The 19,733-nt window shown below is 41.2% G+C and overlaps 2 protein-coding genes across 2 annotated transcripts in view; both read left to right on the top strand.

The window, feature by feature from the left end:
* Positions 1–822: 822 nt before the first annotated feature.
* LOC146627628 (tyrosine-protein phosphatase non-receptor type 5-like) lies at positions 823–7,010 on the top strand. Its single transcript, XM_085357257.1, has 12 exons — positions 823–1,089; positions 1,644–1,766; positions 1,901–1,993; positions 2,246–2,502; positions 2,636–2,828; positions 3,259–3,343; positions 3,634–3,713; positions 3,799–3,936; positions 4,019–4,129; positions 5,833–5,993; positions 6,215–6,328; positions 6,917–7,010. Exons 1-12 carry the CDS (start codon positions 823–825, stop codon positions 7,008–7,010), a joined length of 1,716 nt encoding a protein of 571 aa, XP_085213383.1.
* A 5,469-nt stretch (positions 7,011–12,479) lies between these two features.
* Positions 12,480–19,733, top strand: part of dusp8a (dual specificity phosphatase 8a) — a 38,849-nt gene continuing 31,595 nt past the window's right edge. The window contains exons 1-2 of the mRNA XM_085359038.1: positions 12,480–12,687; positions 19,084–19,482. Of these exons, the coding sequence (XP_085215164.1) occupies positions 19,246–19,482 (237 nt within the window). The 5' untranslated portion in view covers positions 12,480–12,687; positions 19,084–19,245. The remainder of the gene's footprint in view (positions 12,688–19,083; positions 19,483–19,733) is intronic.

The following is a 19,733-nucleotide window of genomic DNA, read 5'->3' as shown; positions in this document are numbered from 1 at the left end:
TATATATATATATTGAAAGTGCTGAGCGGAAAAGAGCTTTGAATACACTGCTGACTGTGTGTGTGTGACTGTGTTGTCAGTAGATGATAATGCTCAGGACGGATGAGAGGGATGAGAGCCACTCAGTTGCCAAGGTGACGGACAGGGCTGTAAACACGCTACCCCTGACTCATTTCTCCACAATGGAGCCTCTCTCTCTCTCTCTCTGTCAAATTCACACACACACGCACACACACACACACACACACACGATGGAGTCCAATCTAAGGGAGACAAGAGGATCCGGAGATGAGAGCCACTCTGTGCTGCTTAGCTGTACATTTGAATAGACCTGCAGAATAAACGCAACCTTTTTGTCATATACACGCTCATTTAGAACCACACATTAGACACACGCAATGTGACAAACACAGATAGCACATACTTGAAATGAAAATCAGCATGTAGTCCCAGTGTGGCTGAAAATTATGGCCTCGACATTTTATTGTACACAAAAGCAGAAAAATCGCAAATAAGTTGTAAGTACAGAAGAACACCTGCATGTTAACATCTGTATGTTTCAAACACCAGGTACTGTAGGTGTTTCAGAGTCTAGGATCCTATCAAAGATCTCCAAAGTATAAGTAAATGTGTTGCCATTTGTCTACATTTTTAAAGGGTTAAAAACTGGAGTTTGTATTTGATGGGATGATTTTCAGATAATGGCACACATAAAACCGAACACCTAATGATAAACACGTGTAAACTAAATGCATTTAAAATCTGATTTATAACATATGAAAGGCCTTTTAACACAAAGGAACCTCGTTCAACAGGGGCATCATGACCCGTCGGCTGAGTAGCTCCACTCGTTCCCACACCGAGGACTCCATCTTCCTGAGGCCTGATGAGGATCCCGTTTGGCTAGACGAGCCCACAAAGACTGAAAAAATTGGCGACGGAGCCCTTAAAAAAGACGGGCTCCTAGAATGTAAAGATGGAACCGCTGAGGGCCAAAACCCCCAAGAGGAAGTGTTTTTACGCAAGGTGTACACACTGGTGATTGAACTCCACTGCTGGGCAGCACTGTTTATCACTTCCCAAATCTTGGTATGTGTTCCAGGCTCTCTATCATCTGCTTTTAATCAGAGTAAGTTTTTAGGTCGTCTTTGGGTTTCACCTGCAATATCCGCCTTGCAAATGACAAGTCAACACTTAAGCTTGAGGTTTTCTTTCAGCTTGACCTTTAATTTTCCACAGTGGTTTATCTTTTCATATGTATGATTGCATTTTCATATTTGCTTCAAGTGCTTCAGGCTTGGAAAATACTTTTTCTGGGGGTGGCTAGATGAGGCTAAAATTTGACACCTCTTCACCATTAATTCCCTCTTCCTGTTTCCGTCTATTGTTGACTTCATGTTTGATTCATTTAAACAGAAAAAAGGACAGGTGCAACATTACCATAAGTAAATAAAAGAGCCTCGTAAATGCAGCCACGATTACGACACTAGACTCTATGTGGACAATTTACATATTTTTTATGCCTGTGTAATGGTCCATCTTCTTTCCTTTTCCCTTTTCACCTGAGAATGGCTGCAGTCCGATTTCCAGTGCATGAATGACTGGAGTGGTGACAATCTGCCTTCCTTCTTCTCTCCCCCCAGGGGTACTGGATATTTTTTGTGGTGGATGGAAATGGGCCACTCTCTTCCATCTACAAAGCCCTGCAGGTCATTGACTTCTACCTGGGGTTCATCTTACCCTGCCACCCTATTTTTGGAACGGATGTAAGTATCAATCCTAGATGTGGCTGACAGCTTTTAAGTCTGGGTGGAGAATAAACAGCTGTTTAACAGGATGTGAAGCACTCAACTATGTCTGACTAACTCATTCTCTCTCTGTGTTTCCCTTTATTGGCCAGTCAGTGGTGATGAGGGATGTGGTAAACACCACAGAGCACAATTGGATTGTTCATGGCACTGCAGGCATCGGCGTGGCCATCTGTGTAGTCATGGTAAAACACTGGCTGGATCCTTTATTTTAAGCTCTATTTTTATGCAAACATTTCACAATTTTGGTCATTTCAGCATGAATTTAATGCATGATGCATGCTGAATTGGTGTTATTTGCTATAAAGATGGAAAATAATCTTAAAAGGAAACAAGATCGATTGAATCGGTTGTTTCTTAACGTAGCGACCTGTTGTTGTGTGTTTGATTGATTTACTTATTGACTGCTTCTTTTTTGTCTTCTTTTCTATCCTTAGATCATCCACCTGGTGTGCAAGTGGAATTATGGCTCTGGCTTGTGGTCATCAGGAACTGTGTCGAGGGACATTGGTGATCGACGTCAGTCTGTGAGCCGTCAGCCCTCTTTCACCTTGTCAGAGTGGACAGATGCCCAGGAGGATCTGATAGACCTGGACCCGGTGCCCCAGACTCCAGTATTTGATATAGGTGCAGATACCAGGACGGAGGGAGATGCTGCCACCCTTACTGTCACACCAGTGGGGCTTCAGGAGAGGTTAGAAAAGAGCATCCAGCAGGTGGAAATGTTTGCATTTATGTTTGTTTTTCTTCCAGCAGGGAGACTCACACTTTATTCATTCATTTGTAATGCAGATATATGCATTTGTCTGACTGTCTGAATAAAACAGGAGAGGCTCCAATGTTTCCCTGACCTTGGACATGTGCACACCAGGCTGCACAGAGCCCTATGGCTACGGAGCCCAACTCTCTCCAAGAGACCAGTCGGCCCAGGAGTATCTCCGACAGGGAACGCACGTCCTGACCCCTGCCATGCTACACACAAGGGCCATGGACGACCAGAGCCTGCAGGCTGAGTTTTATGTGAGTGCAGCAACAGTAGCTCAGCCACCTACGTTCTCGAGATTAATATGAAATGAACAGAGACTCGCCGGAAAAGACGTACACGCACACACAGATGCAGCCACACACACCGATCGGTGCTCTGCACACGCCCGTAAGCTTTTCTACTTTCTGTTAGTGGGCGGAAGATGGAGGGATGCAAGCATTTTTTTTCTTTTTGCATACAAAAACCCACAGAAAATTCTTGTGTCTGTTAGGAAGAAGGATGCGCGTTCACACACACACACACACACACACACTAATACAGCAATGGTTGAGTGTGAGAGGCTGTGAATGACTTCACGTGTTTAATATTATTTCCTCACCGTTTGGTTGTTATGTAGAAGGTGACTTTTGGACTTCCCCATTTCTTCACTTTCATTTGCCTTCATTGTTCTGTGTCCATTGGCAGGAAACTCCCATGAACTTTGTGGACCCTAAGGAGTACAATTACCCAGGGCTGGTGAGAAAGAATCGCTACAAAACAATTTTACCCAGTAAGTAGAGCTGTAACACAAGCTAGTGACATCAGTTACTATAAACATAATATTGAGGTAGCAATTTTTAAAACTATTTTTATGCTGATTATCTTAAATAATTTTGCATCCTCTTTCACTTTAATGTTAAAATGTGTTTGCAAGACATCAAATTTCCAGTATTTATGTTCACAATGACACACATAAGGGTGCAACCATTTTGTATCACTGAGCTGTAGGATGAGATACAGAATGAATGAATGTGTAACCAGCTCCCTTTCTCATGATAATGTCACATTGCCCACCTGCAGACACGCACAGCAGAGTGATCTTGAAGTCACAGGATGAAGATGATTTTCTTTTTACCTATATCAACGCTAATTATCTCAAAGTAAGTTCAAATGCACTCTGATGCAGCGATTTGTTATGGCTTTGATATGTAATGGTAGCAAAACAACGAGTGTGTGCATGTGCAGGGTTATGGGGGCGAGGAGCGTGCATACATTGCTACCCAGGGTCCCACTGTGAACACAGTGGGGGATTTATGGAGGATGGTGTGGCAAGAGAGGACCCCAATCATAGTGATGATCACCAACCTGGAGGAGAAGAATGAGGTAACTGTTCAAAGGATTCTTTGATAAATGTTCCTAAATATTAACCAGCTATATTATCTGCTGTGTCTATTGTTTCTTGTAGAAATGTGCTGAGTACTGGCCCGAGGACACTGTGACACACGAAGGCATCGAAATCACTGTGGTCAAGGTGACCCAGGAGGATGACTACAGTCTGAGGGTGTTTACTCTGAAGGTAACCGACAGAGAATGCATTAATATGTGAAATACAAAGGGTGAACCACAACAACACCACTTTAATGTTTTAGCTTCAAGTAATGCCAAAAAGCTGTTTGCCTCTAATGATATGCATACATGAAAATGGAAACAACCTTATACAGAGGTGGATGGGTGGGGGGATGGGGTTACAGTGGTGGATGCTCATGTTAAGCGTGGCCAAAGTTTCATTTAGGTCAACATATGTAAAACTAATCCCGGTGAGCCAAAAGCTCAGGTCTGCTCCAAATAGTCTGCTCGAGACAGATGTCAAATGGAGTGGATATCCCTAATACGGTCTCAGGCACAGGTCTGGCTGTGAGCACATAAGCCCCACCCATCTGCTGTTCACATGTTCTGTTTGTAAGAGGCAGCAAATCAGAAGAAAGTTGACCTAAAGGGATGACAGAATACATACTGAGAGGGATGCACAAAGAAATAAGTGAACGAAACAAAAATATAGAACTAGTTACAAGTTATTTTAATTTTTCTTCTGGTGCTCATACTGTCAAATATATGAATTAAAACAAAACTAAGGGTTCACAGCCAGGTTCTTAACATGTAATTAGGAACAGAAGTGTGCAAGTTAAACCCTGTCATCTGTATGCTAATGTGCTTAAAGCAGTAAAGGCTTTCATGAGCAGGTAACATCAGAAAGCCTCTGTATCATTGTCCTGAATGATGCCTTGATAAACTTTAGAATTCATTTTCCTCTCTCTTGGCCCAAAGGCGATAAGCCGTGGCAAAGTTGACAATCCTGCACGTGGCTAATTCCAAAGGATTACCCACCTTTACTTTATATGTCATCTGTGTTAGCAGACGTCTTTCCACGTAACACCCTAAAAATTTTTAAAAGTGTGCTTTATGTTATATTCAAAGTGGAAATTTCTCTAAAGATATGTTACATTTTTGTTTTTATTCTTTCAATCTAAGGCACTTAAATTAAATTTCATCCCTTAGGTGCCAATTTAAATTCAGATGTTAGATGTGGATCAGAACTATCTGCATGGCTACAATATCAGCCATAAATCCGTGCGTTTTAATTAGCTACTTTTACCTGCATCTGCTGATACGTATGTGCACAATTAAATGCACTGTTTACATGATGATCCCTCGATTAATGTCACAAAAACACTGCAGAAGATTATTATTTTGTGTTCCCGACTCAACAAAAACATGTTTCTAAAATTATGTGTATCAAACAGTCATATTTTATCCAGTAATTTATCACAACAGATATGGGTGTTGGAAGGTGGTTCGCTCAACGCTCCATTCATGTGTTCATGATGGGTGCTTTATTTTTAATTTGAGGTCATGGTGGCATCGGCACTTAGCAAACAAAACAAGATAATTCAGTAAATGCAGCCTGCATCCGATTGCTAAGCACCAGGGGATCATTATGTAACTGCAATGAGTTAAAAGCTTGTTGATTATTCATCTCCTCATGTTATGTTGTTTATCTATAGGATTCATAATTATTGGTGGACTGACTTTCAGAAATTTGTTTATGCTCAGTACAGACCAGGACAAATAGTCTGTTTTTGTATAATCTCTTTTTTTAATGTTTGTTCTGCGTTCACTACTAAACCAAGGCAACTGTTTGGTCAAGCATGAAGAGCAACAGGTGTTCTCTGTGTGCTTGGTATAATGACATCTGTGTCACTGTCTGTGTGCATGCACCAGTGCGGGGAAGAGGAGCGCACTCTGCGGCAGTACTGGTACACTTCCTGGCCTGATCAGAAGACCCCAGACAAGGCTCCACCCCTGCTGGAGCTGGTGCAGGAAGTGGAAAGGGCCCGTGAGGAAGCCCTGCCCTCCAGTGGCCCTATAATTGTCCACTGCAGGTACAGGGCTAAAGCAACTTGTTTGTAGTATTGGGAGCATGAAAGATTTCATATTTAGAAGATAAAGCCATCTTTAGTTTTATATTACAGTATCTTGTTTTGCTGGTTTTTGTCACTGCACAAATCAATTCAGTTCCTCGATTTATGGTGCCTTCGCTGAAATTGAAATTTCAGTGAATACAAAAATCCAACACATTACTTCTCCAACTTTTTCTTTACAGTGCTGGAATTGGTCGAACTGGCTGCTTCATTGCCACCTCCATCCTGTGCAAGCAGCTGAGGACTGAGGGTGTAGTTGACATCCTGAGAACCACCTGCCAGCTCCGTCTGGACAGGTGAGATATGCTTAGAGCTCTTATCTGTGCTCGTGCCTATCTTTAGTTCTGGCATAAAAGCTCAGCTGACGTAGTTTGATTTAGTTCCAAAAAGAAGGTCACCAAACCTTCTTCTAAATTATCTGTCCCTCCATCCGTCTTGTGCTTATCCAATTCAGGACCGGGTCGGGGATCTTAAAATTATAGTCCATTAATTACACACTTCAAAAAACCATGCATGGTTCTGTGAGTGTTAAAGGAAATGATTACCTTTACTCACTTTTGAGTCAGAAAACAACAAGCATGGGTGCTACTAGTAATATTATTTATGTGAGGTACAATCCCAGCCGGCCATCAAGCACATTAGAACACCCACAATGAAAGCAGTCATTATTAGTGTTATTGGATACATCTGAGTTTAATAAGTCAAGATATCATGGCTAATGTATTTCATTCATTGTTTGAAAAAATGTGATAAACATTTTATTTTTTGCTGGAGCTGATAAACAAATGTTGACTTTAAACGAAAATTTTCCATTTAATTTTGTTATATAATTACTATGTGAAGTGTTAGATTTAATGGTATCTCTTTGTGTGTGTGTTTTTCAGGGGTGGCATGATACAGACGTGTGAGCAGTACCAGTTTGTGCATCACGTCCTGAGCTTGTATGAGAAGCAGCTTTCTCAAACTGCTGAGGAGTAGATGGAGCCCAACAGCCACACCCAGACCGAGACACACCACTGTACACGTAACCGCCTCAGGTGGTATGCACCACTGTACCTAACATCATCTCAATCTCACCCTTTAACAAGTTCAAACCATGTTATTCTCTTCACTCAAGGCAGGGTCACTCAAACAGAACTGAATCTGTGCTAATTGTGCGTGGTTGAGTAGAACAAATATAGAGGAGGTGTGATTTGAGATAACTCACCTGAAAATAGTAGTAACGCAGTCCCATCGATCCACATGTTCTTGATAAGTTGAAGCAGTCACACCTAAAATAATCCAAGCCAGCACTCTCGCCTTCATTTCATTTGCACTGCTAAGGTTTCCATCACACCACTGCACATTAGTCTCCGTCATCGAGGCCTTGTTTTGCACTTGGTCTAAAACAGCTTCCTCGTGTAATGATTGTACAGTTATCGAAAGGTTAGACTGGAAGTGAAGTATAATCAGATCGCCTGCAGTGGTGTGACTTACCTGTAAGGAAATGAAAGAAAGTATGTGTTGACAATAAGGGCCCTTTACAGTATAAGTGTCAGCATCGTTTAAATCTACAGAGATAATCAAATGCCAGCCTAATATTTAACTATACTGATATAAAAGTTCATATGAAATGTAAAAGTAAATGACGTCTAGCCTTTTCTCTCAATTTCAATGTAAAAAAAAAAAAAAAAAAAATCATTACAGAAGGCCTGTCTCAACTTTTGCTGCATTCAAGAGTCACCTCATCTTCAGGTTGCATGGTGCTAAGTGTTCATTAAAGGCATGTGCAATGTTATGGAACATAGGAATGTATAACGATTAGGTTATTAACTAACTAATTAGTAGTGATGGGATTTCCGGCTCTTTTTAGAGATCCGGCTCTTTCGGTTCGGCTCACTAAAAAGAGCCGGCTCTTTCGGCTCCGAACCGGCTCTTCAGGTTGTTTTGTTGCTTTAATTAATTTATTATTAACAATAATATAAAATTATGCACAAAAGGAATTACTAACATAAAAACAAGTGGTTTTATTTATATATGTTTATATATAAATATATGCGGTGGCCCCTAGAGACAAAACACGTACAAACTCCAAAACACATTTCTAGCATGAACTGAACTTCCAAAGCCGAGCTACTAGATCACTTAAATTACACAATTGAAAGCATGTGTGTATTGTTTGTGTATTTATACACAGGCACTCATATATATATTCAAATAATTTAAAAAAAAGTTCATTTACCTGTTATTACCACACACCAAATCCGGTCGTTGGTACTTGCTGGCTTGTGTAGCCACAAGATAACAAAGGCTCAACACTGCGCCCAGCATCCTGGAGCACTTCTGTTGTCTTTTGTACGTGTTTTGAGTTTTTATGTGCTTCTGAGTTTTTATGTGCTTCGGAGTTTGTACGTGTTTTTACGTGTTTTGGAGTTTTTACGTGTTTTGGAGTTTGTACGTGTTTTTACGTGTTTTGGAGTTTGTACATGCTTCAGAGTTCGTACGTGATTTGAAGTTTGTATGTGCTTTGTCTCTAGGGGCCACCGTAAATATACTTTTATTTATTCACTCCACATAAAATGTAATAAATAAATCATATAATACAAAAATCAACTATTCACATTTCAAGTTTTAACTATTTAAATTTTCAGCTTTTTCCTTTCACAAATTTAAAGTGAAAAGAACACAAAACACTGCAAACCACAACACAATTAAATATAAATTATAATATGAAAACTAAAAGAACATGCATATTCTCTGTCATATGGACCTGCATGAATAAACTTTCTCAATCCTTTATCATCTGCAACTGAAAATAGTTGTGGATGATTACTATACCTTTCTAATGTTGTTGTCCCTGCCTCTCTTTCTCTCTCTCTGGCTCTGTTCCTGTGCTACTGAGTGTAACTACCGCCCCTCCCCCCTCTGCCCAGCATAAAGCACAAGGCTCGCGTGCAGAGTGAAGCGGAAAAAAAGTGCGAGAGAGAGGCTGAGAGAAAAAAAAAAAAAAAAACCCACGTGACGGCTCGCGATAAGGAGCCGGCTCGCGTCGTTCACGTCAAAGAGCCGGCTCTAAGAGCCATTTCGTTCGCGAACGACCCATCACTACTAATTAGGATTTCTGTGCAATCTACAGTATTACAGTTTTACCATGCTGCCTGTGCAGTCCTCATGGCCCATGATGTTTACAGTAAACAACTTCTGCATTAAGGCCACATAGACGTTAACTCAGAGGCGTCACAGAGCCAGGGATACTGAGGGGACAGAGGCCAGAAATAGAATCACACCATTAGAAAAATCAATGCAGGAGCTCCGGAGAATCCATTGTGCACAATCGACGTTACACGGGAGGATGTAATGAAGAGGAAAGCAAAAAAAAAAAAAGTTGCATAAACAATACACCATAAACATAAGGATATTCTTGTAAATGTCCAATTTTCTATCATGAAGCTTGTTGCCCTCAGAGTTTCAAGTTCTGCAATGCCTCTGCTTTAAACAGTAGCTTGAACACATCTGTGAAGTAAGAAGCCCATGATTGTTGTATAGACAGGCCAGGCCTAATCTGTATGAAGCACAATAGACCAACAAAGGTTGTCTCTCCGATGTTCAGCTGTAAAAGTTCTTTTTTCTGTATTGTGTTTTGATTGTGTTGAGTTTAATGGATTGCATGTGCTGTATGGGACTCCATAGGTCCACAATCAAAGCGACGTGATTGGTTGTCCTGCTTTTTGTTGTGTAAAAGGGTTTAAGCCTATTATTATTGCTTGCTCTCGGCCAATGCTTTTGATACAGTTTGCTTTTGTGAAACCAACCAGAGATATTTTTAGAACATTTTGATACAATCCTTTCGAGTAGATGCCTTGTGTATATTTCCGTTTACACCATGATGGAATGTAGCTCATACTGTGGATCAAACCATCGGTTTATATTGCAAGATTTAACGGAACAAAATGTGACAACTACCTAAGTTACCTTACAGTACAGAAGATAAATAGATTATGTTCAGTATTATTACTTTAGGTCTTTAGGCTTTGCTTTAATATGCTTTGCTTTCTGTGTACGTTTTTATCGTTTTCTTGGAGAATTTTACCTCAGACTGAGTTTTCACACAGTCCCCACTCTATTCTATCTGTGACTCGAGGCCACTCTCAGTTGACAACACGAGAAATAATCGCTATGTGTAAGGCAGCTAAAACAGTGAAGACAGTTTTCTACAAAAAGTCAAACAACTTCTATCTTGACTATCATGACGCTTCAGATCAGTGGCCCTGGACGTTATCAGAGGATGAACTTACCAGAGTGGGCTCGGACCGCTTTATAAATAAGACATCAGCCGGGAGAATATAACTGCCAAAATGACCTTTTACAGCAGCACCTGGTTGAGACAGACAAGAAAGGCTACAGTGTATTGTCAGGCATGTGACATAATCCTCTGATAATCTCCAGTCTACTTGATTGAAAAGCTTCTATTTTGAGTGTTTGTTGTCCGTGCTTACTTGGACTTCTTCTGAAGATCAAAATGGGGATAACTTAATAGCCAAACAGTCAGACGTACAACCAACCAGCAATCAGTATTCCTCTCCTCTGCTACAGTATCGCTTTAAGTTGTGACTTTTTGCATCCAAATAAAGATAGATTTTCATGAATTTGTGTTGTTGTTTTTTTAGAGTTACTCTGCCCTGATCATCTGATCAGTCTTTTTTCCACCCCCAGTCTTTTTTGGTTTCATGCTGACAGGCTGCAATCGCACACGTTCACCGCTAGGGGTCAGTATATGCGATCTAATGACACACATTGCCAAACCTCCCTGCAGGCAACTGCTCGCTGACAGATTGTTCAAAGCAACAAAACAAAGGCTTTAATCTAACAATAGAGAGCTGATGAATTCAGTGAATTTACTTGGCGGTGAATTCAAACACCAATCATCCATTCATTGCAGAAACCGGGCTGAGTGAGAATGCGATACTGTAGATCGATCAGTTTTCGTTTCTTGCACATTATTTTTAAAACACTATCTTGAAAAACATAATCAAAATTAAATCAGTGGCATCCAAATGACACTTCAGCGTAGCCTGTATCTTTCACAAAGAGAAACGGGCAGCTCAGTAGTTTGCAAGTGCAATTCAGCTTAAATCGTTTGGTCCATGACGAAGAGCAAATACGAAATAGATTTTGAAATATTAATAATAGTAATAGTCAACCATCCAGGGCTGCTAACACTGGGTGAGCCTGTTTTAGAAAATCTACTTTTACAAAATTTGGCTTTTACTTGTTATGAAGTAACACAGACACGAGTCTGAGCTGCATGCTCATATCGTTTGTCTCGGATTTAGTTTCAATTTTTTGTATTTTTTTTTTTAAAAGCTCTACATTTTTACCGTAGGCCTAACCTCAGGAAACGAACCGAAAGAAATTCAGAAAAGTAAAATAGAATAAAAACTTACAAATAAAAAAAGATATAGTGGTTCCCTGCAAAACTGTATTAATGCTTAAGAAAATGACTTGCAATTGTTTTGCATTTAAATTCTAAGATCAGACTGCAGTGTAGTCTAAGTGAATACACGTTATTAATCCCAAAACGGGGGAAATGATTATTTCGCAGAAGCCAAAACATATAAGGATAACCTGCAGCAACATAGCGTAAATGAGGCAGAATAGCTGAAACACACCTACAACATAACGAGACAATATTGCTCAATAAGGCATAAAAGAGAAACAGAAACAGAAAGGAGCACATAAAAATAAAACAAAATGAGACATTTAAAAGGTGTTATGTGATTTGTATTTCATAATAATTATTTGAATATAATAAAATAAGGAAATAAATAAAGATTCATATTATCCCTGTTTTTTCTGTGTGTAAGGCAGTTTTAAAAAACACACACACTCAACGTGAGTGCGTCTCCTTTAAAAAAAAGAAAAAAAAGCCGGACTGTCCCTTTAATCCGCAGATCAGATCACTGACGTCACCCTAGTCCTAAACCGTCGCCGCTGATTGGTTGGAAGTGACGTCAACCTCACAGTTTCCTTTTTTCCCGTCTCCCTCCTGAACCATGACCTCATCGCTTTAGTTCATGAAAGTGCTAAAGTGCACCTTCCGTACCTAACCACCCCCCTCCTCCTCCTCCTCCTCACACACACACACACACACACACAATAACAGCTAACAGTTTTAGCCTTCACCTAGCCTAGTAAAGCTAATCTTGCTCTCCACGAGCCAGCTGAACGGCTGAGGAGGCCGTTTGTAGCCTATCACCGCGCGCTTTCATGCCTGGTTTGCTCCTGGCGCTGTCATCCTCTGTCAGCTGAGGTCTTTACTGTACACCCCGCAACACCGCCAAGTAAACACCGGCCAGCCCCCATGAAGACTCCGCCACTGTCCCCTCACACATGGAGGCCAGTTGAATAACACCCCGCAGACGCATGGAGCCCGAGGTGAGTGCTTGAGTGTGTTTGTCAATTAGCAAGAAAGGACATTTGTTTGTTTGAATCGGCTGCTCGCTGTCTGTGCTCGTGCCCAGCTCGCTGCTGCTGCGGCGAGCCCGTCAGCTCGCACTCCTCCCCCCTCTTTAAGTGCGCGCCCGTCTCATAATGGGAATAAACCTCGTCCATGCTCAAGTTATCGATCGTTTTATTGGGATGCAAAAAAATCGCTGTGCCGGTTTCCTATTGTAAGGTAGGTGTATTAGGTTTCTTCCCGAATTTTCTGTTTAATGTTCGCGCTGGTTAAAGTCATCACAGCCTTCCCGATCAATGGAGAGGGCTCATTTTCGCATGCGGACATATCCACGCGTCATAACAAACCCAGGCCAGGTTTCCCACTCAAAACAACCTCTCTGTAAGTGTGGGGTATAACAATAGTTGATGCTGACTGTATCCGGCGTTTTTTAAAAGCAGTGCCTGCTGTCCGCACTGGAGTCTATTCTTATTTCTAATGTAGGTCGGTTTATTGTAGTGCGCTGCGACCGCTCAGCCTCCATCATTTTGAACGCTGGTAAACGATACACAACGTCTTGTCTGTTTTTTGTTTTTGTGTTGTGTGTGTATGTGTATGTGCGCCCCCATCTCTGATGATTTGATTTTTCAGAGCATTTCTATATGTACACATTATATTTATTTGACGATGTATTTTTGTATCAGAGATTCTCGATATTATTTACATTTACATTACCTATCATGTGGCTGTTGTAGTGGAGTCTGGGGGTAGTCCCAGCTATGTATGACCCTGCATTTTACAGCAGTCAGTGCACTGAGGGAGTATTGATGAGAGGACGCCGGAAGGCTTCATGCTTGGATGTGTTGTTTACAATATGATAGCGCTGTCCAGCTGCACCAAGAAATCGATTTTTTAAAATGACAGAACCGCTGCAACAGCATGTTACACTGGTTATTAGTCGTGGTAAACACTCAGGGTTAGACAATCATCAACTATTAACCATTAATTGTAAGCATTGTTAAAAATTTGATGATTTAAGGTGTGCCAATAACTGTTTCTTTTTAAATTCCACAATAATAATTGATTACAGCTATAAATTAATTGTTTACTACGTTTATTGTATAGCTAAAAGCAGTGAATGCCACTGAACTCACAACAGTCATGCTTTCATTTATTTACCTGACAGAAAATTAATGATAAAGTATTTTCTTAATCAAGTCGGAGGTTCTCACCGGTGAAAGTCAACTAGATATCTTTTGGTTTTGGACTGTGAGACAAAACAACACTGCTTATAATGCTAACTGTTTTGGGCCTTTGTACAGACCAAGAGATTAATCTTTAACTGACAATACTTTTATTCATTCTGTCGTGATTTTGCATGATATGCTAATATTTTGCCTTTTAACACAATTGCAAGAACTTCTACTAAAATTCTCCACTATAAACAGGTGATCCTGTACCTGCTCATTAGAAGTGGCAATCACCAGACATCCCATGATACAATAATATCAGAATACTTGATATTCTGATATTATTGCAGTTTTTGGCATTTTGAAAGGGTAAATATTTCAATAGCATAGATTGTGATTTCACTGCAAATTATGTCCACAAAGTTAATCCAATAAGATAAAGCAGGAAAGCACAGACACTGTCACTAAAATCTGCCATAATTGTTGCTATTAGACAGCGTCAGTGTGCTATCAATCTGTTACTGTCTACACAGACAAAAAAACACATTTAGCAGAAATTCACATTTGTGTTTAGCTACCTTCCTGTTCTATATGAATAAAACCAGAATACATCTGTTTGGCAGCCAGCTGAGTCGAGTCCACTCATGTTATGTTCATTGAAAAAAGCAGCATGTTGCAATTGGTCCCAGAATGTGAAAAGAATCCAGTACAATCACAAGGCAACCACAGGTTTGTTTTGTTTCTGGCAGATACAAGGTTGTTGTCCAGCTTTTGTACTACTACTAGTGTAACTGAGCTATTAGCTAAGCCAAGTGTGTCCATTCTTGAATGCCTTTTTCAGTTGAGCAAATATGATGTAATGTTGCTTGAATTAGTGTCCGTGGCTTGATAAAAATAATACGATGCTATGCTGTATCGGTTCGTCTTTTTTTCCACTTCTGCTGAACAGTGCTTTGTTGTGGTCACCCTTTAAAGTGTAAGTGAAACACTCCAGAGAGAGAGAGACAGACAGACAGCTTACATACACATATATATGCAAACTTTGAGTTCATGAGAGGGCCTGCTGCACAGACTAAAGGGCACAAGATGCGCTGGTGATGTAATTGTTTGTGGTCTAAACAAACCAGTCGTGCCTGTCATTGTGCGAACCTTGCTCGCTTCATATCAGCCTACTCAAGGCTGTGGCCGCAGGTGACGTTATGCAGGGAGTTAATGAATAACCTGGATGGTATTACATCACCACTGGTTGCCCTCCAGTTACTCTCTTTGTGTTTGCCTCTGTCCCTGATGTCTGATAATGTCATCATGGAGCTGGCCCTTCATGTTCACCCCATGGTGAAAGGCTGTGAATACACCTGCGTGTGTTGCCCATTTTATTGAGATAAAGTTACTTCCTCAGCTTGATGTTAATATGCACCAACCTTTTTTGTTATCAGTCTTTTATTGAACCGTTTCAGTAGAGTCTGTCAATGATTTGTGTTGCTGTGTTTTGCATGACAAGAGGGGAAAATGTTTGATTTGTTTGATGTTTGATTGGGAGTCTGTTAATTGTCTTTGTCTGGAGGAAGTTCATTAGATTTCAGACGTCACTGTGACCTCACAAAGCACCTTAATTATTAGAAAACACAACAAAATCCTACTAGCATAAAATGATGACGCGATGACAAGTTATATCCAATAGGTCAGTTCCACTGTGACTAGGGAGGGATGTTGATAAGATTTTCATCATTATCAATTCTGCATATTGCCCTGATTCTTTATCATTTTCCTTGTTGACGTCTAATCAATTTTCCTTGTGGAGAAATGTCGGTCAGCGCAGGATTTTTATCGTCAACGCAGTGTGTTATTATCTAAAGTTTTCATAGTATAAACAAATGGTTGAATGGGAGGAATTACGAAAAGATCCACTGCTTTAGCGTCATTGTTCTGCAATGTAGAAAACCACACCAGCATTGATAGGTGGAGCTCAAAGGCATATGATCATGAAGTATTTGGAACCGGTTCTCAATAGCCATCCTTAACAGTGACATCATAATGTCCTTAAAAAACACCTTTTTGGCCATCATCCAACAGCATAACTCAGAAAGAAAGATGATTTGAGTTGACATCATATTTGGCTGCATGCTGAAGTGTTTACACTCATCTTTGTGCTTACCTATTGAATTGCTTTAAAGTCATTACTTACGTGTGTCTCGCCAAATTTGCATGTGAACAGCAAGTTGACTGGTTGGTGAAGAGATACAGCTGGGCGTCAAATTTCTGGGTACCATTCATTTACAGCTAATATTTCCAGAAATCCGAAGGATGTGTAGGGTTTATAAAAAAAAAATCCCACCTGGAGTAAAAATTTCCTCAAAGTTGACCAGTCAGACTAGTTTCTCTGCAAGTTGTCGTGGTGTAATTATTTTGTTTTGACTCCTTGGATCTGCATAACCTGGTCTGTGTGGATCTTCTGACTGTGTGAACTTGCTTTTGGGAAAGCAGTGAGATTTTTGGGCTACATTAGAGGAAACATCAGATAGAAATATATTAAAATAATTTTGGTCGGTGGCTTTTAGGCTAATTTGTGGTCATTTTCTTTTAAGTGAGTAAAATAAAAGGTGCACATACAGCTCAGGTTTGGAGAATCTATCTTGAGCTCCACTGTCTGTTTTAGCTTTATCTTGTATCAGCATCAGTGAGCATCCCATCACAATCACCCTTCTCGTGCCCCCTTATCACCCCAGCCTGGGCTGTTTCCATGGCAACCAAATCTGCTCCAGGCCTGTACACAGTGTGTCTGTCTCTCTGCTTTCTCTTCTCTTTGCTTGTTTTCTTCTGTTCAGTCGGAGCATCACAGCCTAGTGCTGCTTCCTTAAGTGTGAGGAGCTTATTTTATTTATTTATTTATTTAATGATTCTTCCTTTTTTTTCCTGCTTGGATGTGATGTGGAGGGGCATTTTTTCTGCATGAGGAGATGGGCGATGTTTGTTATGCTGAGTAATCACGTGGATGGCTGTGTTGCTTCTTTTAATTTCTCTGCCTTTCTCATATTTTATTGTCAATATTCTTGCTGTTTTCTCTTATTAACCTTTTATTCCAACCCCCTTTCTGTCCATAGAAGTGGGATTTTTTTGAGTTTGCCATGGGACAATTGTCAAGCGACATAAAGATGCAGAGCGCTCCGTCTCTGACTACCACACATGTAAACCTGCACACTCATCCCCTCCCCATCTCTGTTCACTGCACAAAAGCAAGAAAGAGAGTGATAGAGAAGGAAGGAGAGATTCAGAGAGGAAAAAGTGTGAGACTGGGTGGGTGGGAGAGCAGTCGCCATTAGACATATGCAGCATCAGATGCTGTGCTCAGCAGCGGCAGGGACACAGAGAAAGACAGCAAAAGATTCACATCCCTCGAAGCTGTGTTGTTAGCTGCACGACCGAAGGGCTTCCTGCCAGATAAGGTACGGTATAACAGGTGATGGGGCAGGTTGTAATGTGGCAGCGGATGTTTTTTGTACAGGGGCAAACTGGTATTGCAGCAAAGCTTTCTGCAGAGTAGAAAGCACATTATAAGCATCCGGATATTATAAGCATATCCGGATGCTTATAATGTGAAGTTATGTCAGCATGCTAGTTACACATAAACTGGGATTCACTTTTTCAGTTAAAGAAAAGATCAGCTAAGCTTAGGTGGACTGTGCTCATTTGTTTGTGCTGTTTTATATGTTGTGCAAGCCAGTGGGCGTTTTGCCTTCAACCTTCATTGACTATCTAAATTTTTATCTATGTCAATGCTTGCCGGTATCTACGTTCTGATTCAGCAGCAGTTTGTTGTTTAACAGTGCAAGCAGTTGCTACTGTCTCTCTTTCATGTTCTTGTGCTGCTCCTCTTGCATCAGGCGTGTTGCCAGGCAGCGAAAGCATGTGTACATCGGCTGCATGTTCAGTTCATCCAGCAGACTACAAGTCAATAGGAGACGAGCTGTAGGCTGTAGTGAAGCACTACTCAACCTCCATGTCATATGTTTGATGTGGTCGTCTGCATGTGAGATTTGATTTTTCACCCACATTCTCCTTCATCTGTTTCTTCCCTGCTCCACAATCATCCCCTCTCCCTCACCTTGAGCTGGCTAAGTTGCTAGGCTGGAGAGATCCTGGCTGAATAACATCCTTCGTTACCTCCACACAGCTCTCCTTTCTCGCTCTACTCCCTCCCTCTGTGGCGCTGCCAGACCACAGGTGAAAAGTTGCAGGACACAAGTGATTAGATACATTTCCTCCCCAGTTTAACCCCCTCTCTCACTTTCTCACCAGTGTTGTTAACTGTTTTTCTTTTCTGCCCATCCTCTCAAGAGGAACATAGCCTTATCATCGTTTTTGTTTTGGCTACTGCACCTCTGTCACTCACACTCTTCCTTTTCAGCTGAGGTTTAAACCTCCATTTACGCTTTGGGGTAAGCGAGAAGAGGCCCATTCATTTTTAATGACACCACGTGCCTGTAGATGAATAAAACAACATGGCTGCATTCACATTCTGACCTTTTACTTGTCGCATGACACCTGGTTGACCAATGAAATGGACCTCAAACTACGCTGGGTTTTTTTTCATTTGCATGTTGACTTAATTAAATGGCACAGTGGTTTTGTAATGTGCAGTCTAGCACGCGCACACATGCTGTTTCTCACAACCCCAATAAACGACTGATCGTGTGTGTGTGTGTGTGTGTGTGTCCCATGTTAAAGGTAAAAGGGCTGTGGTGAATGTGAGCACGGAGGAGATCAGAGTGATTAGAAGTGACGGATAGACGGAGGCAGTTCATCAAGTTTGTGGATGGTTAATTTGAAACACACATACAAACACACACGCACAGGATGTCACACAGGCCTTCTGCCTGTGTCCAGACCTGCTCTTTGAATTCCCCTGGCTTAATTTATCGCACGCTCTCAGTTTCCTGTTTCACGAGCTACTGCACAAGAGACCCTCGGTCAACAACCACCAGCCTTCACACAGTTACACAGGCACTCACACTTGTCGAATTTAAGTCTTTGTCTTCGGATGTGTGATATTCCTTCAGATCCCAGGACTGCTAAATCTCGTTGGATGATCCGGTCAGCTTTTAAGTCTTTAAATAACTTTTGTATTCATCTTTATAGCACTGTGGTTATTTTAAAATGCCAGGTGCTAAATATCTGCTAATAAAAGATAATGCAAAAGATCAAAAGTACGTGTGAATTCTTGTGCTAGAGTCAGGATTGGAAATGTGTGTGAAATGGATCCGTTGTTGTGACTTTGCAGCAGTTGAGTTTGAAGGGCTTTATTTGTTGCCATGGAGTGATTGAGTGAAGCTTAGACCAACATGTGCCCTTTATGATCACATGTTTGTCGCGTTCTTACATTTCTCCATGAATGCTTTGCTTACTTAATTCTCTTTCCTTTTTTTTTTTTTGTCGCTTCTTCTTTTAGGCACCATGGATCTCCCAGCGTCTGCTCCAGTGGTAGCCCTTCTCCACTGACCCTTATCTCCTCCTTCCTCCACCTCTCTCATCTACCCCTCATTCTTCATACCCCACTACCCCTCACCCCCACGTCTTTGACCCTAGCTTACCACTCAGCCCGTCTTACATCATGGCAGGGGAGAAAGGGCCCAACAAGAAGAGCGCCATGGACATCAAGCGCCTGGCGAGCCTCATCCAGAGAGGGACAGGCCGCTTGCTGGTGATTGACAGCAGGACGTTTTCTGAGTACAATGCGTCACACGTACAAGGCGCGGTCAACGTTTGCTGCTCAAAGCTGGTGAAGAGGCGGCTGCAGCAGGACAAAGTGTCTGTCACTGAGTTGCTTCAACCCAATGGCAAAGTGAAGGTGAGTTAAAGCTCAATTAAGGCTACCTGACAGCTGATGCTTTTTGGGTGGTAGAATGTGATTAGAGAGCCATTCACTTAAGTGCCAAGCTGACATTATGCCAAGCTCCTACCTTGCTGATAACGGTGAGACACTTGATTCCTACCTGCTTCATAATCTACTCTTAAAACCTCTTAAAATGGTCATTTGTATGTTTTTACACTTCTCACAAATAAATAAGACAAAGCATGCTAACTGCTGAGATTTAGAGG

The sequence above is a fragment of the Diplotaxodon limnothrissa genome, linkage group LG7 (genome assembly GCF_057381915.1).
Source record: "Diplotaxodon limnothrissa isolate DT_005_m linkage group LG7, D_limnothrissa_male_GT1.1, whole genome shotgun sequence".
Lineage (NCBI taxonomy): Eukaryota > Metazoa > Chordata > Actinopteri > Cichliformes > Cichlidae > Diplotaxodon > Diplotaxodon limnothrissa.
The sequence above is the reverse complement of the archived record's forward strand: the minus strand, read 5'-3'. Positions and strand labels throughout refer to the sequence as shown.

Coding starts and splice junctions, on each gene's coding strand:
- LOC146627628 (XM_085357257.1), top strand. CDS start 823: ATGACCCGTCGGCTGAGTAGCTCCACTCGTTCCCACACCGAGGACTCC. Junction 1,767..1,900: donor ACCCTATTTTTGGAACGGAT/GTAAGTATCAAT, acceptor TTTATTGGCCAG/TCAGTGGTGATGAGGGATGT. Junction 3,344..3,633: donor CTACAAAACAATTTTACCCA/GTAAGTAGAGCT, acceptor GCCCACCTGCAG/ACACGCACAGCAGAGTGATC.